The sequence below is a fragment of the Anomaloglossus baeobatrachus genome, chromosome 2, assembly GCF_048569485.1.
Source record: "Anomaloglossus baeobatrachus isolate aAnoBae1 chromosome 2, aAnoBae1.hap1, whole genome shotgun sequence".
Classification (NCBI taxonomy): Eukaryota; Metazoa; Chordata; class Amphibia; order Anura; family Aromobatidae; genus Anomaloglossus; species Anomaloglossus baeobatrachus.
The window spans coordinates 101,100,956-101,127,299 of record NC_134354.1 but is presented as its reverse complement, the minus strand read 5'-3'; the positions used below and the strand labels follow the sequence as shown (position 1 = coordinate 101,127,299).

The window sequence follows — 26,344 nt, the reverse complement described above, 5'->3', positions numbered from 1 at the left end:
TGTGCAGGTAACTATTACTGTGCAGAGTTATTAGGCAGCTTAATAAAAAAAAATATATTCCCATCTCACTTGTTTATTTTCACCAGGTAAACCAATATAACTGCACAAGATTTAGAAATAAACATTTATGACATGCAAAAACAAAACCCAAAAAATTAGTGATCAATATAGCCACCTTTCTTTATGATGCCACTCAACAGCCTACCATCCATAGACTCTGTCAGTTGCTTATCTGTTTACGATCAACATTGCATGCAGCAGGCACCACAGCCTCCAGACACTGTTCTGAGAAGTTTACTGTTTTCCCTCCCTGTAGATCTCACATTTTATGAGGCACCACAGGTTCTCTATGGGGTTCAGATCAGGTTAACAAGGGGGCCATGTCATTATTTTTTCATCTTTTAGACCTTTAGTGGCCAGCCACGCTGTGGAGTAGTTGGATGCATGTGATGGAGCATTGTCCTGCATGAAAATCATGTTTTTCTCGAACGATATCAACTTCTTCCTACCACTGCTTGAAGAAGTTGTCTCCCAGATACTGGCAGTAGGTCTGGGAGTTGAGCTTCATTCCATCCTCAACCCGAAAAGTTCCCACAAGTTCATCTTTGATGATACCAGCCCATACCAGTACCCCACTTCCACCTTGCTGGCATCTGAGACAGAGTGGAGCTCTCTGCCCTTTACTGATCCAGCCTCTGGCCCATCCATCTAGCCCATCAAGAGTCACTATAATTTCATCAGTCCATAAAACCTTTGAAAAATCAGTCTTAAGATATTTCTTGGCCCAGTCTTGACGTTTAATCTTATGTTTCTTGTTCAAAGGTGGTCGTTTTTTCAGCCTTCCTTACCATGCCCATGTCCCTGAGTATGGCACACCTTGTGCTTTTCGATACTCCAGTAACGTTGCAGCTCTGAAATATGGCCAAACTGGTGGCAAATAGCATCTTGGCAGCTTCACGCTTGATTTTCCTCAATTCATGGGCAGTTATTTTGCGCCTTTTTGGCCCAACATGCTTCTTGCGACCCTGTTGGCTAATTGCCATAAAATGCTTGATTGTTCAGTGATCACGCTTCAAAAGTTTGGCAATTTCAAGACTGCTGCATCCCTCTGCAAGACATCTCACAATTTTGGACTTTTCAGAGCCCGTCAAATCTCTCTTCTGACCCATTTTGCCAAAGGAAAGGAAGTTGCCTAATAATTAAGCACACCCTATATAGGGTGTTGATGTCATTACACGACACCCCTCCTCATTACAGAGATGGACATCACCTGATTTACTTAATTGGTAGTTGGCTCTCAAGCCTATACAGCTTGAGGTAGAACAACATGTATAAAAAGTATCATGTGATCAAAATACTCATTTGCCTAATAATTCTGCACACAGTGTAGTTATCCATGGTTACGACCACGAGCAACTAATTGTCACTGTATGAGTGGTCGTTACCATGGATATGTAAGCTGCAATGCCCTGCACATGAGGTAAGCGACATAGTTCATCAGGAGAACTATACTACATATCTAATTGGAGGTACTGTATTTGTTAATGTTATTATCATTACACCTACTACATATTGGGATAGGGTCTTGGAGATGGGAATAACCCTTTAAAGGAAATCGAATTTGTGTTCAGCTTTTAGGAATTTGTTGAACTTGGTGAAATTGAACAATTTGCAATTCACTTAGCACCAATCGGCAAATTGCCTAAATTGACCTCAGCCATATTATACATTGCAGAAGCTTGCATAATCCAGAGAAGGGTCACATGATGTTAGGAGGGATTCACCCTAAATGCCTTAAAGCTATCACATGGTATAGCACAGCCAAGTGGGGGTTGGGGGGTCATTGCCCCAACAGTATTTTTGGAGTTTTTTTGTTCTCCATTTCCCTTGCTTGTCACTGAAATATCCAGTTGTAATAACTCTATCACAAGATCTTTATAGATTGGTACTTTATCGTTGTCAAGGAAGTTCACCATTACATTGTTGAACGACTCCCATGTCAGTGTCTCAGTCTCACTTAGTTTTGTATCAAAATCAATATCTTTCATAATTTCCCTTATTTGTCGCCCCATGAAAATTCCTTCCTTGATCTTGGCCTCGTTGATTTGTGGAATCTTGTATCTAAGATATGCAAAACCCTCGCCATTACCTTGACAAAGTTCTTCCTCAGTCCAAGATTTATATGGAGTGTTGGAGAAAACTTTTTCTGGAGCTACCAGAGACTGTCATAGGACATTCTTTCTTCCAGGAGTCAAACTGTTTCTTAGTGGCCAATGTTTTGTGAAATGCTTTTTATGGTCTCTGTTCTCCCATTCGAAGAGAAAACAAAAACCTTGTATAGCCGAACTACAACCCAAACACCAAAGCTACTAGTTTCAGATCACCACAAATATTCCCCTCGTAGTTATCGTAATGAATGTTTGACAGCAGAAGGCGCATATTTTCATGTTTCTTTCAGACTTGCTGCATAAGGCCGGGGCCACACGGGGCACTAGTGCGATGCTCGCATGACACTCGGCTCGCGCTGGCAGCACAGCAGGAGCAGAGTGTCATGCTAGTATCCATGCAACTGAGGTCCGACTGTACAAGCGGACCTCAGCTGTGAGGGGCGGGCCGGCGCTGAGGAGGGGCGGGCCAGTGCTGAGGAGGGGAGGGAGGGATTTCTCTGCCTCTCTCCTCCGTAGCCGGCTATTGCGAATCTCACACTGCACGCGCAGTACACCGGTGTACCGTGAGTGCAGTGCGATTTTTCTCTCGCTCCATTCACTTGAATGGGTGCAAGAGAAAAGAGTCTCACATTACAATCGCAGCATGCTACGATTGTTTTCTCTGTCCGATTAGGGCTGAGAAAATAATCGCTCATGTGTGCTGACACACAGGCTAAAATTGGTGCGAGTGGAATGCGATTTTTTTATCGCACTCCACTAGCACCGATTTTCTCACCGTGTGGCTTATGCAAGCTTTACACGAGACGAGCTATTGTGCGATGCATCGTCGGGGTCACGGTTTTCGTGACGCACATCCGGCATCGTTCACGACGTCGTCTCTGAGCGACACAGTATTGCTCACAAATCGTGAGTCGTGTACTCGTCGCTCAGTTTTAAAAAATTGTTTAATTAAAATGGCGCCGGTTGTTCATTGTACCCGGGTTAGCACACATTGCTCCGTGTGACACCCCGGGAATGATGAACACTGCTTACCTGCGTCCCGCGGCTCCTGGCGGCTATGCGGAAGGAAGGAGGTGGGTGGGATGTTTACGTCCCGCTCATCTCCGCCCCTCCGCTTCTATTGGCCGGCAGCTGTTTGACGTCGCTGTGACGCTGAACGTCCCTCCCCCTTTAGGAAGAGGATGTTCGCCGCCCACAGCGAGGTCACTCAGCAGGTAAGTACGTGTAACGGGGTTTTCACGACAGCAATTTGCCCGTGACGCACAAACGACGGGGGCGGGTACGATCGATCATGAAATGGCACAATCGGTCGTCTTGTGTAAAGCAGGCATTAGGCCTAAGCAAGAGGAACAGATGCATTTTGTCATTATGCTTAAAGTACCGCTTTAAAAATGTTTTTTGAAGAATCTATAAAAATCCTCCAATCTTGAGATGTGTGCTCTTGTCCCATTGCATCTAGCAAAGAGTTTGCAGCAATATTAACTAGGCCCCCTTACATTGAAAATGAGTGTTCAAGCTCCTGGTGGCTATGGCGGAAAGAACATATTTTGGTCCCCTGCTCCAGCAAGTGCCAGCCTTTGAGCCTCGAAGCCAAAAGCTCTGCCTGACTTTTTGATTAAATTATATAGAATAACCTGATTTAGATTGTGAGGCTCCCCAGACTCATGGCCTAATTAATCAGGATCTTCTCAAATAGCTTATTTTATACTATCAATGTTAAACACGTAGAGCACACGGATGCCATCTATGTGGTGTACGTGTTTACACTTAGGGGTCACCGGGAGCAGAGAGCTGTCAGTACTGAGCAGGATCTCTTACAGATTTATAATAATGCACCCAGCTAGATAAAAGATATACAGTCACTACAGCAGTTAAATGGTTATTCTTTTTAATACAGACTAATTGGAAAATTGCTCGATCATGCATAAATCAACAATTCAATCATTTGTGTGAAGGTACTGTATATTTAGCTTTTAAGATGTTTTGTGACATTTTCCTTTTATTTTACCATAGTTTAACATTTTGGGAACTTACATTTCTTCATTCTAGGGTGGTGCTTATATGGTAAAGCTGTTTGAGGAGTATGCCACCGGCCCGGCGGTGCTCACTGTGGTATTCCTTGAAGCTATAGCAGTGTCCTGGTTCTATGGTACGTACCACATATTATATTCCAGTGTCGGGATTATTGTTGGCATGTTTGGTCTGCTTGTCAGTTATTTACCAGACTCATAGAGGACAAAAAGGAAAAATGTTGTCTTGTTTTGTTTCAGGTATTAACCAATTCTGTCGTGATGTTCGGGAAATGTTAGGCTTCACTCCAGGCTGGTTTTGGAGGATCTGCTGGGTGGCTATATGCCCACTGTTTCTTCTGGTAAGTCCTTGGCTGCAATAACACCGGCTCTTGGAAATCATGTTATTACGCCTGCAGGGGTGGGATAACATGGAAAGAGTGCCAACTTGTCTGTGGAAACAATACCCCTTCGACCAGTCGAAGGCCTAATTAACATAGGAACAGCACACTTTATAAATGTTCTTTTAAACATTGATTTTAGTAAATAGCATTATACAGGGCTGGTTAGGCATGGAAATTTGGCATACACGTGTGAATGCTGCTGGGTTGGAGAGCAGAGAGTACCTGAAAGGCTCCTTTTAAGAACAAGCTCAGGTACAAAATGTAGTAAGAAGTACACCTGAATTTATCTTCTGCAAAATACAGATGCATATACCAGATACGGTGAACCTCCATGTTCCTGGTACAGGACCACACACGTCAATGTGTTACACTATGAAACCTGTACCCAGAATACTGGCTGTGATGCCTTACAAGAGCTTCTCCTAGAGCCATTACCCTCTTCTTGTGTTCTCAGCTGGAAAGATCCCTTTTTCTTCCTAGATTCCCCCACAACTGGCCAACACTGAAATCACTCCTACGGAAATATCCTTCTAGCAGGTATCACCCACTGGACTGTATGCTACATCTCTGTTACCACTAACAGGTTCTTTGCTGGACTTGCTCCCTTATACTTCACACACACCCAACACTTGTCTTCTATCTGAAGGTCTCACTCAACTTTCTTTGAAACAGGAACCGACTTACCCTGGTCATTTTCACTCCCCTCTCCCTGGCTGACTAGATATTAACACTGTCCTTGCCAAACACGAGTCTACATTACATTATTCACATTACAGTACAGCAACATGATTGGTGTCTTCAGGGGTGGAACACGACACCCAGTTCACCTATTTACTTAAGGGTAAAACTTTGCACATTCCCTGCTATCCCTGTTTCTGTGTAACTGATGTTGGGTGCAAACATAATCTACATATAGGGCATTGCTGATAACTGGGAAGTTAACTTTGCTTACATAGATTGTTATGTAGGCCACAGCATCCTGCTTACATCATGTGTAAGTGCTCTCAGTGGGAAAATTTCATATATGACTGGAGAAATCTGATCTCACATTTACTAATTCCCTTCATTGTGCTTCTTAAAAATTAATATAGGTGGGCATTTGTATTGTGTGTATTATTAAAGGGAAGCTGACAGCTGATACATGTATTAGAGAATGGCTACGCGAATTCAACCAGGTATGTTTGACTCTAAAACGCTGATGCGTTTCACAAAAAAACATACTTTTTAAGCTGCCAGGGTTTGAGCTGCACTGAAGACTAGTTGGACAGGCGTGTCTCCGGCAGCTTCTGCCTGCATGCTCCATTGAGGGCCAAGTATCTCTCTGCATGCGTGTATAGAGAAAGACATGTGACCTTAGGGCAATGGGTGGGGAAACGCCGCCATGATCCCCCTGTCTGACCAGTCTTCAGTCTAGTGGCTTTTAAAGTATGGTTTTCTCTGAAATGTTGCATAGTCAAACTTGCCTCGCTAAAATCATAGGATGTAACTGCATCCACATATCAAGGACATGGACACAGTCAAATGTGGCAGCCCTCCAGGATGAGGTGCACTGGCCAAAGGTTTGGTGCCCTGGAACCCTGTTGGAGAATGGCAATTGCCCAGTTTGAACACTACCCCCTATGCCTTCTGTGATGTGAGGACCAGTAATGTCTTCCTACCAGTTTCATTCCTCTTTGTATTACAGACAGATGATGGTGTTGCTCTTAGTAATTGGCAAACCTTCTTCATTAGATTTACCTCATCACAACTTCACTACGAATAGTGGTCGTGATAACAAGACGGTGATCATTTAGTCTACTTGGCACCAGAGATATATGTGTTATAAAAGATTCAACGCTTGAGCTGGAATACAAGGGTCTGAACAACATCACCCTGCAACCTGACATGAAGCTGGCACCTATCTGTGTCCTTAAAGCGTCTTCATCCTCTTTAGCCAGTTTTATTTTTATTGCTATTATTATAACCTTGGGCCCGCCTGATTTACTGCAGAGATTCTGGAGGAAGGGGAATGGTGCAGCCTCTGTGGCCTGCAGCATAGGGCAGATTAATTAGTAGAACAGGTTTATGATGAGGCTAAACTTTGCAGAGGCTCCTGTTTACTCTCTTCACTTTTATTACTAGTGTAAAAATAGATCTGCTTCCCAGAGAGAGCGCCCTTGGAGTATGAATGATAATAAGCAATACCCAAGTCACCAAGTGGTGATTAAACTATGTCTACGGAGAAAGTAGTCATAAGCTAAGCTCCTATAGAATACCGCGACCCCTTCCAGAAATAAGTCATTAGATGCACGTCTGGTTATTATCTGAACAAGATCTTTCGGCTGTGTTCACATTCAGCAGTCCCATTGCGGGTTTTACCAGTGTGCCGCTCTCGTCTTTCTATTGTTTATCCTACTAAATTATTTAGCACTTAATAGATATCATCATCATCATTGTCCCCATTGCGGCTCACAGTCTGTTCCCATTCAGTATCTTTTTGGAGTGTGGGAGGAAAAAGGAGGGAAACGCACATACACCCTAGGAGTTGTGTTCAAAAGTTTTCATACCCCGACACATTTTTTACTTTCTTGGCCTTTTTTCAAAGAATATGAATGATACACAAAAACTTTTTTCCCACTCATGGTTAGTGTTTGTGTGAAGCCATTTATTGTCAAACTACTGCGTTTTCTCTTTTTAAATCATAATGACAACAAAAAACATCCAAATGACAATGATGAAAAGTTCACATACCCTGGTGATTTTGGCCTGATAACATGCATAGAGGTTGACACAAAAGGGTTTGAATGGCTAATAAAGGTAACATCCTCACCTGTTTGCTTGTAATCAGTGTGTGTGCATAAAAACTGAGTGAGTTTCTGGGATCCAGACAGACTCTTGCATCTTTCATCCAGCTACTGATGATTCTGGATTGCGAGTCATGGGGAAAGAAAAAGAATTGTCAATGGATCTACGAGAAAAGATAGTTGAACTGTATAAAACAGGAAAGGGATACAAAAAGATACCCAAGAAATTGATAATGCCAGTCAGCAGTGTTCCAACAAATGGACAATCAGGGGCTCTGTAAAAACCAAACCACGATCAGGTAGCTCAACAAAAAGCCCACAAATAACATCAGCTGAAATACAGGGCTCACTTAAAACTAGCGTTGTGGTTGTTTCAAGATGTACAATAAGGAGGCACTTGACGAAAAATGGGCAGCATGATTGAGTTGCCAGAAGAAAGCCATTACTGCGCAAATGTCACAAAGTGTTTCACCTACAAAACGCCAAACACCACAGAGACAAGCCTCCAAACTTCTGGAACAAGGTAATTTGAAGTGATGAGACCAAAATCGAACTTTTTGGCACAGCCATAAACGTTACATTTGGAGAGGTGTCAACAAGGCCTATGATGAAAGGAACGCCATTCTTACTTTAAAGCACGGAGGTGGATTGCTGATGATGTGGGGATGCGTGAGCTACAAAGGCACAGGAAACTTGGTCAAAGGAAAGATTAATGCAGCACATTATCAGCAAATACTGGAGGCAAATTTTCACTCATTGGCCTGGAAGCTGCGCATGGGATGTACTTGGACGTTCCAACATGACAACGATCCAAAACATAAGGCCAAGTCGACCTGTCATTGACTACAGCAAAACAAAGTGAAGGTTCTGGAGTGGCCATCTCAGTCTCCTGACCTCAATATTATTGAGCCACCCTGGGGAGAACTCAAGCGCACAGTTCATGCAAGAAAGCCCAGGAATTTACAGGAACTGGAGGCTTTTTGCCAAGAAGAATGAGCAGCTTTTACCATCTGAGAAAATAAAGAGCCTCATCCACAACTATCACAAAAGACCAAAAGGTGTCATTGATGTTAGAGGGGGCTTTTGATCATGGTCATTTGGATGTTTTTGGTTGTCATTATGATTTAAAAAGAAAAACCACTGTAGTTTGACAATAAATGGCTTCACCCAACCCCTAACCATGAGTGGATAAAACATTTTTGTGTTATCATTCATATTCTCTGAAAAAAGGCCAGGAAAACAAAAAATCTGCAGGGGTATGTAAACTTTTGAGCACAGCTGTACAACCAATGCTGTATTAACCATCGCACCATTCTGCCCTATTCCCTGCACAATTGGTTATTCTTGCAATAAAATGGCACCCACAAAACCATTTGGCCATTACATTCGAACACACCATCTTGTAGATGAAATTGCAAAAGTAAAAGTAGTTTCTCAGTACAGAATGACTGTGCAACCTTGGTGTGGCCAAACATTTAAGTGCATTTTGCCAACTGCTTGTTTTCCATACATCTCCGGCCTTGTTTGGCTCTATAAAGCCAGGGCTGTTCTTTAAAGGTGGGGAAAGTAAAGATAGAGGCAAAACAAGCCAGAGGGAAGGTGCATTTAAATGTTTGACCCCACCATGATCCACCGAGCCCCTGTACTTGATTTGGACAGTCAATCTGTTCTTTAAGTGCAGGGACACAATGGAAAGACCAATGCGGTGCAAGGATGGTGCGATTAAAAGCCACAGCATGACCACTGGATGTGAACGCAGCCTTAGATATTAACCCATATATATCATTTGGCTCATGAATAATGTATCGTTAATTGTGACTAGTTATAGGGCATTGTATATTTGCTTGATTCTGAAAAATATAATATCATATTAGATCAGGTTTAAAGGGCTTGTCTGGTACTTTTACATTGATAGTCTAGCCTTCAGATAGGTTATCAGATTGGTGGAGGTGACACCCGTCATGCAGCCAATCAGCAATGTGATCGGTTGCAAGGTGAAACAGCCTAGCTCCTTCAACTCTATAGTGGTAATGACTGGCTCCTTCACATCTTCCCCTATTTGAATGAATACAGTTCTCTGATGTGGCCAATATATAGTTGATGGAGCTGTGCTGTGCAGGTCCGCAATGGCCAATATAAGAATAATACAATATTTATTCTCTTATATAGCGCTATTAAATACACAGCACTTTACATACATCAGCAACACTGTCCCCATTGGTGCTCACAATCTAAATTCCCTATTAGTGTGTTTTGGAGTATGGCAGGAAACCGGAACCGGAGAACTCAGAGGAAACCCTCCGCAAACACAGGGAGAACATACAGACTCTTTGCAGATGTTGTCGTTGGTGGGATTTGAACTCAGGACATCTGGCCATCACCATAACAGTTGATTGGTGGGATGCCGGTTGTCTTTGCCCCTTCACGATCTGATACTGATGACCTATACTAAGGATAAAACATCAGTATAAAAGTACTGAACAAACAATTTACAGTTAGGTCCAGAAATATTTGGACAGTGACACAAGTTTTGTTATTTTAGCTGTTTATAAAAACATGTTCAGAAATACAATTATATATATAATATGGGCTGAAAGTGCACACTCCCAGCTGCAATATGAGAGTTTTCACATCCAAATCGGAGAAAGGGTTTAGGAATCATAGCTCTGTAATGCATAGCCTCCTCTTTTTCAAGGGACCAAAAGTAATTGGACAAGGGACTCTAAGGGCTGCAATTAACTGTGAAGGCGTCTCCCTCGTTATCCTGTAATCAATGAAGTAGTTAAAAGGTCTGGGGTTGATTACAAGTGTGTGGTTTTGCATTTGGAAGCTGTTGCTGTGACCAGACAACATGCGGTCTAAGGAACTCTCAATTGAGGTGAAGCAGAACATCCTGAGGCTAAAAAAAAGAAAAAATCCATCAGAGAGATAGCAGACATGCTTGGAGTAGCAAAATCAACAGTCGGGTACATTCTGAGAAAGAAGGAATTGACTGGTGAGCTTGGGAACTCAAAAAGGCCTGGAGGTCCACGGATGACAACAGTGGTGGATGATCGCCGCATACTTTCTTTGGTGAAGAAGAACCCGTTCACAACATCAACTGAAGTCCAGAACACTCTCAGTGAAGTAGGTGTATCTGTCTCTAAGTCAACAGTAAAGAGAAGACTCCATGAAAGTAAATACAAAGGGTTCACATCTAGATGCAAACCATTCATCAATTCCAAAAATAGACAGGCCAGAGTTAAATTTGCTGAAAAACACCTCATGAAGCCAGCTCAGTTCTGGAAAAGTATTCTATGGACAGATGAGACAAAGATCAACCTGTACCAGAATGATGGGAAGAAAAAAGTTTGGAGAAGAAAGGGAACGGCACATGATCCAAGGCACACCACATCCTCTGTAAAACATGGTGGAGGCAACGTGATGGCATGGGCATGCATGGCTTTCAATGGCACTGGGTCACTTGTGTTTATTGATGACATAACAGCAGACAAGAGTAGCCGGATGAATTCTGAAGTGTACAGGTATATACTTTCAGCCCAGATTCAGCCAAATGCCGCAAAGTTGATCAGACGGCGCTTCATAGTACAGATGGACAATGACCCCAAGCATACAGCCAAAGCTACCCAGGAGTTCATGAGTGCAAAAAAGTGGAACATTCTGCAATGGCCAAGTCAATCACCAGATCTTAACCCAATTGAGCATGCATTTCACTTGCTCAAATCCAGGCTTAAGACGGAAAGACCCACAAACAAGCAAGACCTGAAGGCTGCGGCTGTAAAGGCCTGGCAAAGCATTAAGAAGGAGGAAACCCAGCGTTTGATGATGTCCATGGGTTCCAGACTTAAGGCAGTGATTGCCTCCAAAGGATTCGCAACAAAATATTGAAAATAAAAATATTTTGTTTTGGTTTCGTTTATTTGTCCAATTACTTTTGACCTCCTAAAATGTGGAGTGTTTGTAAAGAAATGTGTACAATTCCTACAATTTCTATCAGATATTTTTGTTCAAACCTTCAAATTAAACGTTACAATCTGCACTTGAATTCTGTTGTAGAGGTTTCATTTCAAATCCAATGTGGTGGCATGCAGAGCCCAACTCGCGAAAATTGTGTCACTGTCCAAATATTTCTGGACCTAACTGTAAGATTGATTTCTTCTAGCATGTTCCATGCAGCTGATCGTTTGTTAGCCAAAAGCCAGAAACACAACCGCCTGGTACCAAACTGTTCACTATGGCCCAATTGACATTTCATTAATACCCACCCTCTGGCTTTCTATCACTTAGCCAGTTGTTAACCCATTTACACTTATGTTCTCCTCCTCCCACCATTCTAATTTTATGTACAGACCTTTGGTTCATTGTGGAACTTACCTACTCATAAACCCATCTCATCAGCTCTTATGTAGGATTGGTTCTGTCAACCTAATACTGATGCTGGGTTATGAGATTACTTTCATTGAGATACTCTTTGACCTGTTCTTAGATGTGTATCTTGAGGTTTCGGACCCCAAGTTACCCTATCGCTTACTGTTGAAAAAAATATTTAGAACAGACAAAGTAGGAGAAGTCATCTTGGGCTGTACGCAGCCTAATGCCGGCGTTACACGGTACGATATATCGTGCGATATGTCGGCGGGGTCACGGAATTTGTGATGCACATCCGGCATCGTTAGAGATGTCGTACCGTGTGACACCTCCAAACGACTGTTAACGAGCGAAAATACTCCCCTTATCGTTGTTCGTTGACACGTCGTTCATTTCCATAATGTCGTTCCTCCTTCTGCGCGCCGGTTGTTCGTCATTCCCGTGGCAGCACACATCGCTACGTGTGACACCTCGGGAACGACGAACACAGCTTACCTGCGTCCCGCCGGCAATGAAGAAGGAAGGAGGTGGGCGGGATGTTAACGACTTTGTACGACACGGGCAATAAATTGCCCGTGACGCACAAACGACGGGGGCGGGTGCGATTGCTCATGCGATCGCACGATATATCGTCTCGTGTAACGCCGCCCTAAGGGTCATATGTGACATGGCAGATGTCTTGTGAAATTATTTTTCAACATGTTGGACATCTCATTGGTCAGTCGCTGGAAATAAATCGAAACAGGCAACTATTAGTCAACTGAAGTCAGTAGATATCAAAAAGCCATCTTCCAGTTATACCAATCAAGAATATATTGACTTGGAAGATTAGACTAAACGAGTAAAGAAACAATGATATTAGCTGGAGAAGTTGTGATATTTGTACAATATTTTACCGTTATATTAGTTTTTATCATATAAACAAATGTGCTACAGATGGAACACAGGTTATCCTTACTCACAACATATCATTGTTTTAACTTGTCACATAAGTCATCTTAATGTTCTTAAGTGAGAAAACCTAAACATTGCACAAACCAGTGACAAGTTCGATGTCAAATAGCACTTTTTTTGAGCCATGACTATCCAGTGCTGTGTTAACAGAGTCAAGATAACCTTTGCTAATTCTGTATGTCTGCCCCAATTTCATGAGTAGAAAGTTACATAAAAAGATAATAAATAAGCATGATTTGTTTTGTCTCCCCAGTTTATTATATGCAGCTTTATGTCCAGCCCTCCAGCGCTACGTCTTTTTAACTACACATATCCAACCTGGTCCGTTGTGCTTGGTTACTGTATTGGTACATCTTCATTCATCTGTGTTCCAGTATACATGGTATATCGGCTGGCGAGCACCCCTGGCTCATTAAAAGAGGTAAGAAAGGACCCAGCTTGTATTGCACTAAGAATAATAAAATTATATTGTTTCTAAACCATCATTTTTGTCCAGAAATATCACTCATAAATTAGAGGTTTCTTAAATGCTGTAATGATGTACCTGTTTTTTTACATTTTTTACCCCATATGCTCGTTCTCACTACACCAGATAGGGCTTAACTTACAATAATCACCTTGAATATTAAGATTGTAAAATAGTATAATTTGTGTAGTCCTCCATATTCATGAACTCTGTTTAACCCTGCTTCTAACACTGATTGGCAGCTTTCTGTCTATGCACAGTGCACACAGAAAGAAAATGATGTGGGTGGGGTTATACTGAGATCAGCATTCAGAGAATTGGTAGATCTATAGCAGATAAAATATTGATTTTATCAAAACCTCAGGAAGTAATCCAGTAGTGACATATTGATGGAATCAGGGTCTCTATCCTTACATCACACTCCTCTCAGATGACTAGCAAAAACCTGATGGCATGTTACCTGTAAAGCAGATGGCCACTTTGTATAAGAAATGTGTGGGAAGATGAATATATTACTTCTTAATCATATTCCCACTATGTCCAAATTTTTTTTGCACTTTGACTTTTCATCACCTTCTTTCAAGAGTGATAAGTAGTGAAGGGGAACCTGGAACTGTAAAGGTACTTAGTATCCGTGCACGGACCCTGAAGATGGACTTCTCAGGGAAGTCCATGTTACTGTTCGGGTTCGGCCACCTGGATAATGATAGAATTAAAAAATAAAAAGAAAGAAAATAACCAAGAAAGCCGGACCGTTATACTTAACGACCTTCCCCGTGGCTGTAACACTACTTGTGAGGCCACTCATTAATTCTCATACATATTCACTGCTTCCTCTGCCTACCGTCAGTCCCAGCGTCTATGATTTGTTGCAGTCAGATTGTGCTCCCACCCTGTGTGACAGCGTCTGTGATTAGTTGGAATCACACACACTGTCTGCATCCCTATAGTAGTGTAAAAATAAGTAAACAAAAAAATTACCCTCAGCTTTGTGCTTAACTTTGTTGTCTATCAAAATAAGAGGGACCCTATGCGGCTTTTTTAAAATTATTTAAATAAATAATTAAAAAAAAATGGCATGTTGTCTCCTCCTATTTTGATATCTAGCCATGATAAAGCCGCCAGCTGGGGATTGGTATTCTCAGGCACGGGAGGCCCACCTCAAGGCTAAAAATATAATTCCGAAGCCATCCAGAATTATTCCATTCATTAGATGTGACAATTTCATCACTTCACCTGGCTCATCCTGATTGCCCTGGTGTGTTGGCAGTCGCTGTAGTATAAGGGGTTAATGACAGCTCACAGCTGCCACTAAGCCCTAAATTAGTCATGGGTAGGGGTAATGCACATGAGGTCCCATGACGATTCTGTCTCTTCTAAATATAATGAAATCACAGTGCGCAGGCACATTACAGAACATGACTTCCCGCTGTGGATTCAGGCAGACACTGACTGATATCAGTAATAATCCTGCCAGGGAAAAAGATCCAAATAACCCTCACTCTCTCTTTCCTCTACCTGCCAATGGAGGTGCGACATAAAGTCGCAAATCACCCTAAAGGTAATGAGGTGCCCCCATTCCTCGGCGGCTTTCCCTTCTAAAGATATCCCTACTCTCCCTCAAGTTATAATATAGGCTAGGGATAATAACTTATATTACCAGGAAAGATGGAAAAATGAACTTATCTGAGAGATGAGTCAAAATTTAGTGGTCCCTCAGCAGTCCGTTTTTTTCATAATGTACAGGCGTCCGGGCTTTCCATGGTCCTCAACCCAATAACATAAACACACATAGTCTCAGTCTCAACGCGTTTCTCCCCATAAGATTAGTCAGGGTTCATCAGGAGACAAAATGAACAATAACTGGCCCAATCACCTGATAGCTGTTAAGGGGGCTACTCATTTAGCAGCACACACCTCTCCATATCCATATGGAGAGGTGTGTGCTGCTAAATGAGTAGCCCCCTTAACAGCTATCAGGTGATTGGGCCAGTTATTGTTCATTTTGTCTCCTGATGAACCCTGACTAATCTTATGGGGAGAAACGCGTTGAGACTGAGACTATGTGTGTTTATGTTATTGGGTTGAGGACCATGGAAAGCCCGGACGCCTGTACATTATGAAAAAAACGGACTGCTGAGGGACCACTAAATTTTGACTCATCTCTCAGATAAGTTCATTTTTCCATCTTTCCTGGTAATATAAGTTATTATCCCTAGCCTATATTATAACTTGAGGGAGAGTAGGGATATCTTTAGAAGGGAAAGCCGCCGAGGAATGGGGGCACCTCATTACCTTTAGGGTGATTTGCGACTTTATGTCGCACCTCCATTGGCAGGTAGAGGAAAGAGAGAGTGAGGGTTATTTGGATCTTTTTCCCTGGCAGGATTATTACTGATATCAATATATGGAATAATTGTTTTGTGTCCTTGTGGGCAGATATCTTGGAGCTGTTCCATGGTCAGGGTATATGTGTTCTGTGTGTCATTTTTTCACAGGTGGAACTTTTTGAATTTTAATGAATTTCAATAAATGGTATTTTTATAAAGATTTAAATTGAGGTAGCATTCTGGTTCTAATATTGATTTTCTACCTACGCAAATAGGTTTCTAAGACACTGACTGAGCCTCAGCTGTGAGCGGTGACGTCACTGAGTTTATGTGCAGTCACAGCTGGAGGTTCCCACAATACAACATCTGTGACTGCATGTAAACTCACCTCAGGTGAACTCATTGAACTCAGTGACCTCAGCTCAGGTTAACTCATTGAGTTCAATGAGACCTGCATTTTCTGGCAGAAAATAGCTTTTTTTTTTTTGCCAAAAGATGAAGATTTGGTGCTGGAATTTGTACACCAAAGTCCTAGACCAAATCTGCATCTAAATCTAATCGTGATGCGGTTTTGGTGCATTATTGATGCAGTTTATTACCAGGAGATGCAGATTTGGTGCATAGATTTGGTATATAAACTCCAGCAACAAATCTCCATCTCCTGGCAGAAAATCGCACAAAAAAACACGGTTTTGCCACCATTTTGGTGTAGTTTTCTGCCAGGAAATGCAAATGTGGTGAAGAAATCTGGTGCAAACATCTCATTTGAGAAATCTGTATTTGGGGTATAAATTTCTGCATCTCTTGGCAAAAAAAGCACAGTTTAGGTGTGGTTTTCAGCAAGGAAATACAGATATGGTTCGGAAATGTCTGCTCCAGACTTCTGCACCAAATGTGCATCTCCTGGCAGAAAACCACACCAAAATTGTGTCAAAACCATGGTTTTGGTGCGATTTTCTGTCAGGAGATGCAGATTGGAGCTGAAATTTATAAACCAAATTTCTGCACCAAATCTGCATCTTCTGGCAATACACTGTGTCAATATTGCATTTACATGCATTTTTTTTTATAAATTCCAGCACCAAATCTGCATCTCTTGGCAAAAAAACACGGTTTTCTGCCAGGAGATGCAGGTCTCATTGAACTCAGTGAGTTCACCTGAGCTGAGAACCTCAAGTTGTGACCACAGGCAAACACAGTGACGTCACCGCTCACAGCTGTGACTCAGTCAGTGTCTGCCTGAAGCCACAGCGGGTGGTTATGTTCTGTAATTTGCCCACGCACTGCGACTTCACTATGTAGCAGAGCGTTTGACCTCCTGTAGATTATGTCGCACCTAGGTGTTTGGTGGGTTAATAAATTGGAGAAAGTGGGTGTTTTTTTGTATTTTATTTCAAATAAAGGATTTTTTCGGTGTTTGTGTTTACTTCTTTTCACTTAAAGGATTAGTAATGGAGGTCTCATAGACTCCATACCCATGAATAATCTAGGGCTTATTGGCAGCTGTGAGCTGTTATTAACCCTTTATATTACATTGATTGCTACCGCACCACGGCAATCAGGAAGAGTCGGGTAAAGTGCCGGGACTGTCGCATCTAATGGATGCGACAATTCTGAGCAGTTTTGGGCTGATATTTTTAGCCTGGGTGGGCCCAATAACTATGGGCCTCCCCAACCTCAGAATACCAGTCCCCAGCTGTAGACTTTATCATAGCTGGGTATCAAAATTGGAGGGGACAGCACACTGTTTTTTAAAATAATTTTATTTAAATAATTTTTAAAAAACTGATATACAGACAAGAGAAGCACCTGGCTGGGAGCTGCAGCCTGTAGCCATATTTTTTATCTGCTCTGGGTATCACAATATGGGGACACCCTACACCAGTTTTTTTATTTATTTATTTTTACACTACTATAGGGGCTCAGACAGCGTGTGTGTTTCCAACCAATCACAGATGCTGTCATACAGGGTGGGAGCGTGGTCTGACGGTGAGCAGGGGAAGCAGTGAATATGTATGAGTTAATTATTGTACCTGGAAGCAGTGTGACAGCTTTGCATCGACTCGGCAAGCATACTGGTGCTGCTTTGCAGCCCACTAGCCCTATCTACCACCATTTTACAGTCAATGATCGGTCCCCATAGACTTATATGGGGTTTGACATCCGGGCAGATGTTCAGGTTCAAGTCCAGTCCCGAAACAGGCTTTTTTTTTTTTAAGTCCGGCCTGACTCGCCAAACTTGAACATCTGCGAGTTCACTCATCTCTAGTCTTTTTCAGTTAACATACCTGTATGAAGGCTTGCTTGTTGTGGGAGAATATGTAGTTCTCAATTATGCTATTCATTTTGCCATATAAACAATGGGAAACTAATTCCAAGTGCAGTGAAATAGGTTGGAAAAATGCAATTTCACCATTTTGTTTATGGGGGTTTGTTTTTACTTTAATTGTACAGTTAAAAATGGTAAACACATATCTCCAGTTATGACTGACGATACCAAACGTCTATACCGAATTATCTTAGTATTTAAAAAATCAGAACTTTTAAAAAATAAATTGTTTGTGTAATTTTCTGAGACGTACTTTTTTTCTAATTTACACTTACAGTATGGAGCTGTGAGGGCTTGCTGTTTGTATGGTGAGCTATAGTATTTAGTGGTACCATCTTGGGCTGTGTATGAGATTTTGATTTGCTTTTTGTCTCATGTATTTTCGGTTACAAGGTAACCAAAACACGCAATCCAGGTGTTAAGATTTTATTTCCTTACAGTGTCTGCCATATAGTTTAATTTTATAATTTCATAGTTTAAGCTTTTTTTTTACAGATATGCTGATACCAAATAGGTTTATTTTTTTATTTCTTTATTTTTAAATAAGGAAAAAGGTTAAAACTTACATATTTCTTACATTTTGAATAGTTTTATATATATATATATATATATATATATATATATATATATATATATATACAGTTAGGTCCAGAAATATTTGGACAGTGACACAAGTTTTGTTATTTTAGCTGTTTACAAAAACATGTTCAGAAATACAATTATATATATAATATGGGCTGAAAGTGCACACTCCCAGCTGCAATATGAGAGTTTTCACATCCAAATCGGAGAAAGGGTTTAGGAATCATAGCTCTGTAATGCATAGCCTCCTCTTTTTCAAGGGACCAAAAGTAATTGGACAAGGGACTCTAAGGGCTGCAATTAACTCTGAAGGCGTCTCCCTCGTTAACCTGTAATCAATGAAGTAGTTAAAAGGTCTGGGGTTGATTACAGGTGTGTGGTTTTGCATTTGGAAGCTGTTGCTGTGACCAGACAACATGCGGTCTAAGGAACTCTCAATTGAGGTGAAGCAGAACATCCTGAGGCTGAAAAAAAAGAAAAAATCCATCAGAGAGATAGCAGACATGCTTGGAGTAGCAAAATCAACAGTCGGGTACATTCTGAGAAAAAAGGAATTGACTGATGAGCTTGGGAACTCAAAAAGGCCTGGGCGTCCACGGATGACAACAGTGGTGGATGATCGCCGCATACTTTCTTTGGTGAAGAAGAACCCGTTCACAACATCAACTGAAGTCCAGAACACTCTCAGTGAAGTAGGTGTATCTGTCTCTAAGTCAACAGTAAAGAGAAGACTCCATGAAAGTAAATACAAAGGGTTCACATCTAGATGCAAACCATTCATCAATTCCAAAAATAGACAGGCCAGAGTTAAATTTGCTGAAAAACACCTCATGAAGCCAGCTCAGTTCTGGAAAAGTATTCTATGGACAGATGAGACAAAGATCAACCTGTACCAGAATGATGGGAAGAAAAAAGTTTGGAGAAGAAAGGGAACGGCACATGATCCAAGGCACACCACATCCTCTGTAAAACATGGTGGAGGCAACGTGATGGCATGGGCATGCATGGCTTTCAATGGCACTGGGTCACTTGTGTTTATTGATGACATAACAGCAGACAAGAATAGCCGGATGAATTCTGAAGTGTACCGGGATATACTTTCAGCCCAGATTCAGCCAAATGCCGCAAAGTTGATCAGACGGCGCTTCATAGTACAGATGGACAATGACCCCAAGCATACAGCCAAAGCTACCCAGGAGTTCATGAGTGCAAAAAAGTGGAACATTCTGCAATGGCCAAGTCAATCACCAGATCTTAACCCAATTGAGCATGCATTTCACTTGCTCAAATCCAGACTTAAGACGGAAAGACCCACAAACAAGCAAGACCTGAAGGCTGCGGCTGTAAAGGCCTGGCAAAGCATTAAGAAGGAGGAAACCCAGCGTTTGGTGATGTCCATGGGTTCCAGACTTAAGGCAGTGATTGCCTCCAAAGGATTCGCAACAAAATATTGAAAATAAAAATATTTTGTTTGGGTTTGGTTTATTTGTCCAATTACTTTTGACCTCCTAAAATGTGGAGTGTTTGTAAAGAAATGTGTACAATTCCTACAATTTCTATCAGATATTTTTGTTCAAACCTTCAAATTAAACGTTACAATCTGCACTTGAATTCTGTTGTAGAGGTTTCATTTCAAATCCAATGTGGTGGCATGCAGAGCCCAACTCGCGAAAATTGTGTCACTGTCCAAATATTTCTGGACCTAACTGTATATATATATATATATATATATATATATATATATATATATATATAATTTTTTTACTTTTTTCTTTTTTATTAACTCAATTATTTATTGTAATAACTCAATTATTTATTGTACTTTAGGGGACTTGATCCTGCAATCATTTGATTTATGCTATATCCTGCAATACTTCAGTATTGCCATATGCTTCAATATTGCAGTACAGTATATAGAAAAAATTGCAGTCTTAATGGGAGTATAAAGATGGTTGCAACAGGGATAACCAATCAGCACCCAACAATCTCACTGCAAATCAATTTTAATACCACTGTTAGAAACTGGCAGTGAATTGAAATGGTTAAACAGCAGCAATCGGAGTGATTTCCAGTCGCTACCGTTAAAGGAAGATGCTGGCTGTAAAAATGCAGTGGATACCTGCCTTTTATGTAGAAAGCTCAGTTCCTGAGCCTGCTCCATGCACCCACACCTGATGTAGGATATATTACGTCCTATATTGGGAAAGGGGTTAAAAATTCTGCTCCATACTCTATATCCATATTCTATGAAGCCTCTTTTCTGTGTTAAAATTCCGTGTAACAACTTTAGTGCATAAATGCATATTTAAATGATGGTCACCCATATAGGGCCTGCACAAAAAAGTTTGTAACAACAGTTTACCTGAGTGTGTACAGTTGGTGCAGAGGAGCTAGTATTCTAATTTCTTGGTCACTTCATTGGGGAACACAAAACCACGGGATAGTCTGCTACTACCTGGAGGCTGAAACTAGTATTACATAGAATACAAAATTGTCTCCTTTCCAGCAGACTATATCATGTCTGCTAGCCACGGGCATCATCAATTTTTTTTAGTGTCATTTGGAGTAACGGTATTTATCAGGCCTGTAGTTCATACTAGATTTTAACTTTGCTGTCTTTAGAACTAGTAATGTATTGTCCGGTCTTATCCCCATTTTATTTTTCCCTTTGGTCCAGGGAGGGGTCAGCTGCAGGTTGCCTTTGGTGTCCATGGTTTCACATTGTCCATGGGACATTCTGGTGAAGGCCATAGGGTAAGGGGTGTTGCGCGGCATGCAGTGTTTTCTGCGGTTGCTGTTCCTCTCACTCACTGGGTTGATGGCAGCAACTGAGTTGCCGGGCCGGGGGTCTGGTTTCCGGTCATCAATCACGTCGACCAATCAGAATGGCTGCTGGTCAAGTGGTGCATTCCAGCGCCTCTCATCACCCTCCTTCTGGTCTTTTTCTTCCTCTTCTGGTGTTAGCGTTATATTTTGGCACAGATACTGGCCACATACTGGAACATCACTCACCTCGGCTGGAGATCTCACTGTGCAGTGCTGTCTCCTTCACATCACAACAGAGCTCCCTCGTGGGACCCTGGACTGGGTAGGCTGTTCCCATCTTGGAGCTGAATTTTATTGGGCCCTCCAGCGGCTTTTTCTTTTCTCACTGGTCTTCTGATTTTTACCCGCCTTGCTCCTATCTTCCAAATGTTGGAGTCAGAGGAGGACCGTGCATGCCCTCTGGCCCAATACACACTGGTTACCTATTGTGCATGTTCTGCCTATAGTCGCAAATTTGCCACCTGCCATTCTATACCTTATTGTACCTCCTGTACTCCTCTCTCTCCCTTGTAGGTGTCAGCTCAGGAGTCCTTTGCAATTGCTGAAGAGAATATGTCCCCTCCTATCTGGGCCTGCGGTCTAGATCAAATGGTTGCGTAACTAACCAGCTGTCAAAAGTGCCGATTACTGTTGTGGAGCATCGGCTGCTCCGCTAGCTCTGGTCACTTCTGCTAGCGAGTCAGACCCTCCAGTGCATTCTCATCAGTATTGTAGGTCCTGGTTGTGATCTAAGCACCTGCAAATTTCTTCCCCTTAAAGATCTCCCTCTCCGGTTAAATGCCCTTCCCCTTTGGGGTGGCATTCCACAAAACAATCAGATTCGAGTTCCAGTGCAAAATCGGTGTAGGACCCAAATCCCAAACCTATAGGGGTCTTCCCCTTGCTATCCATCTAAACTCATACCACTGCAAAGGTAATATGTTTAGCACTGTGCACTTTACTAAGTGTATCCATTTTGGATCACCTTATAACTGAGATCTTCTCATTACTTTTCCCCTGCTTTGACCTCTTTTTAATAGCCTCCTAACTTTGGTCATTGTTCTACTTAATTATTCATGAGCTACATTCTTTGTACATGATTGTATTTTCCAATTGACCAATAGCGGGCCTTTATTTATTTATTTATTTATTTATTTATGTATAGGTATTTTTTAACATCATAATTTGAGGGGGTTTTTTGTCGCAGGTGGTGTACATATGTACCGCCCCACTCTCAGCAGCCGAGCTGCTCGGATCCGGTCCTTCTGTGGGTGGCTCGAGGGTCTCCGGACCCGGGGGTCTTGCGGTCACTTCAATTGAAAAGGGGGTTATGGTGTATGGGATTTTGGAAAGTTTGTACGTGATGCCACCCACGGTATGTGGTAAATGGGGTACCACCGCTGGCGTTGAGGGGACTCCCGGGGACGTTGGGCTGGCAGCTGGATGTTGTTAACCCTCTGTGGTTAGGGATGGATGCCCTGGGGCCCATGGGGAGTTGTGGTGGTGGCTGGGATTGGAGGGAGCAGGAATCTCACAGTTCGGTTGTCCTGGTGTTGGATTAGGCTGCTTTCATGTGTAGGGTCAGGAAACAGAGTCCAGTACTTAACCAGAAATTGCCGGTGTACGTAGGCCTTTGATATGGGGGTGTTCGGATCCCACACCCGGTAAAAGAAGCAGGGTCCTCTCTCTCTCCTGCACTCCAGCTACGAGTCACCTTCTCTGTTTCGGAAGGGGGAAATCCTCTCTTTGCACAAGTCTGGGATCCCTTGCACACTACCGGCGGGCCACTACCCTGCCCCAGTCCACTACAGATTTTCCTGAGCCTACTCTCCACTTCAGCTCCAAGACTTCTGCCTTTTCTTTGCTTCACTTCCCCTGCAGCACAGGAGCCACAACCCCTGTCTGTATTCCTCTCCCTCCTTCCACCGACTGACTCAACTCCTCCCCTCCTGCTCCTTTAGTTACACTTAGGGGGGGGAGGTGTGGCTGCTTCACTGTACCAGTGTGGGATCAGGTGGTACCAGGGAGGATTAATTCTTTCTGTGACTACCTGGTTTTGCCAGGGCGTCAAATACCCCCTTGGTTACACACAGACCATCCGCGGGCTGTCCAGACACCGACGTTTTTTATTTTTCAGGAAAAATGCAATGGAAAAACGGGTAAAACATTAACATTATATCCCCCTAAGGGGAGGCATTTTTGCTTACAACGTTGCTAAACTGTCCTTCCCGCCAGTCCATAAAACATTTTTAGAACTGCTGCCGCTCCCCATACTGGGCACGGGTTCCGTGCTCCGCCTCCTGCTCAGGAGGCAGGCCTACTCAGATGCTCTCGGCGCCGGCTACAATCGGCTTTGTTAACTGCCGAGAATCCCAATGCTCAGTGGCATGCTCCTCGTCTCGGCAGGTGCACTCCGGCTGTTCCACAGCCGGGACGGGGTATTTGGGAGCGTCTGGCGCTGCAGCTGGGGGAGATTTCAGGATGGGGGCCACCTCCGTTGCGGTCGGGCGGACTGCCGAAGCCAACGTCATCACTGTTGCGGCCGGGCGACTGCCGTAGCCGACGTCATCACCGTTGCGGTCGGGCGGACTGCCGGGGCCGACGTCATCACTGTTGCGGCCATGCTCGGGGCCGGGTGAGATGTCATCGGGGTTGCAGCCTGGCTCAAGGCCGGACGGGATGTCATCGGGGTTGCAGCCTGCTGTGTGTGCATTATTGTGGTGCGCAGACAGAGAGGAAGATGTCAGGTTTAGGGAGATTAGTAAATGGAGGGAGTAGAAGAAAGGTTAAGTTTCAGATAGAGAGCAGACATGTTTGAAACTGCAATCAGACAGTCACATGTGTTCTTTAGTACAGCACAATGAGGTCAGGGGATGAGGTGTATAGTTTTGTGTCATCAGCATAAAGATGGTACTGAAAGCCAAATTTGCTGATGTCCAATGGGAGCAGTGTAGAGAGAGAAGAGAACAGGGCCAAGATCTGAACCTTGAGGGACCCCAACAGTGAAAGGAAGAAAAGAAGAAGTGAAGCCAGCAAATGATACGCTGAATGAGCGGTCAGAAAGATAGGAAGAGAACCAGGAGAGCACAGTGTCCTTTAGGCCGATTGAGTGGAGCATAGTGAGTAGGAGATGGTGGTCAACAGTGTCAAAAGCTGCAGAGAGGTCAAGAAGAGTAAGCAGAGAATAGTCACCATTACGTTTTACTATCAGAAGGTCTTTCGTCACTTTGCTAACTCAGTAACTCTGGCATTAACATCAGCACAAAAACTGTCTGCCAGGAGACTCACGGTGCCTTCCATAGCCAAGCAGCCTTACATGCCCATTGCCAAATTTAAGATGTAGTGTAAAGCAGAAAGCTAATGGATTCAGGTGCAGTAGAACATGTTATGCCGAGTGACGAATGACATTTTTTTTTATTTAGCAGTCTGAAAGATGGGTCTGGAATTACCTAATGCCAGGAAAATATTAACTAATTGCATTATGCCAATTGCAAAATTTGATGGAGGAAAGCTAATGCTGTGTGGTGGGTTTTCTTGGTATACTGAATTATTAAGATTCCCCTTAGCTGGAACCAAGGCAATTGAACCTTGGAACCAAAGAATTTGACTGCTCACGCAAAGCTCTGACCTCAGCCCTTTACCCATAGGTCGCCTTTAGGATGAAGTAGACCAGATTGTGATCCAGGTCCTTCACTCCAACATCAATGTCTGATGCCTCAAATTAGATTTGGATGTCATAAATGTTCCTGCAGGTGTAATGTCGAGTTGTCACAATACATTTGTCTATATAGTGTGTATTATTTGTTGCTATGTTATTTATTAATGAAAGATGTTTTATGCTGTATCTAAAATATTGCTGAAGAGTCAAGTAGGTTGTGCTGCTAATCTGAGGAGTAGGAGCAGCTGGTCCTTAATCTCACCATTATTGATTTGATTGACTTTCCCCAGGACGGTATATTTCATTACATGTCGGCTTTTGCAGAGTCTGTAGTATACACAGTGCACAAATTAGGTCAGTAGAATCCACAACACTGCTCATGTGCCAAATGCCACCAGCGCTTATTTTTATTGGCACATTTCAAAAAGGTATGTGTTCCAAATACCAGTATTGCCGCTCTCATAGACAATCCGGAGTATTGTTGATCCCGAAGGGATTAGCAATATATTGAATTAAAAACATATGTTAAAACATATTTTTATCAAGTACAACACGTTTCAGCTTCTTATTAAGCCTTTATCAGGTACATAAAAATATAAGATAAAAAGAGAGACAATCCTCTTCTATACAGTCTCTTAATAATGAGCAGATAAGGAGGAAAAAGGGAATGGAGGGGAGGGGAACTAGGGTGGAGTACATAAATCGTCATTCAGCTGCTCATTACTATCCACCTATACATTTTCTGCAGGAGTCTTCCCCCATCCATTGTCCTTCTTCAGTTCATTATTAAGGGAATATATCAGAGAGGATTGTCTGTCTTATTTTTTTATGTACCCAATGAAGGCTTATTAATAAGCTGAAATGTGTTGTACTCAAGATTTTAAAATATGTTTTTACTGGAGATGAGCAGAGCCATGGAAATTCGGCTTCAGCAGGTTCGACCTTTAGATAAAGGTCTGTTCTGGACCTGAACCTCATTGGAACTCACTGAGTGGGCAGTTCGGTTCTCCGCCCACATACCCAGCCATAAACCGTGCACTTCCGGAGGAGGGCGGGGTTTTTCTTTTTTTGTATACATCCGATAATGCTGATCGTAGCCACAGTGCGAGCCATTCAAACACTGCAAATAGCTCACACCGAGTGTACCAGAGCACAGCAATGCTTGCTCACATGTACATTAACATCAGCAGACTGATTCTGATACTGTCTACTGTTTACTGAGTGTGCACATGGGTCGTAGTGAAGAGAGAGGTTATTGGGTTCATATTTAACAGGACCTATTGTGATTATCGGATCCTGTGTTATCAGTTATTGCAATCCTGCCTCTGATGATGAGAAAATAGCTGAAAAGTCTTCCTGAAAGAATAGGAAGTATGTGTTTAAAATAGTCCTGATGTCAAGGTGAACAATACAAGATTTTTTGGTTTTAATGAAGATCGTGATATGAAAAAAGTAAACAATGACAAAACAACTATGTAATTCAAAACT

At 42.5% G+C, this 26,344-nt stretch overlaps 1 protein-coding gene across 1 annotated transcript in view; it reads left to right on the top strand.

Annotated features, from left to right (window-relative positions):
• Nucleotides 1-26,344, top strand: part of SLC6A4 (solute carrier family 6 member 4) — a 205,412-nt gene that overhangs the window by 167,098 nt on the left and 11,970 nt on the right. Inside the window, exons 11-13 of the mRNA XM_075335240.1 lie at nucleotides 4,218-4,317; nucleotides 4,439-4,539; nucleotides 12,940-13,107. Of these exons, the coding sequence (XP_075191355.1) occupies nucleotides 4,218-4,317; nucleotides 4,439-4,539; nucleotides 12,940-13,107 (369 nt within the window). The remainder of the gene's footprint in view (nucleotides 1-4,217; nucleotides 4,318-4,438; nucleotides 4,540-12,939; nucleotides 13,108-26,344) is intronic.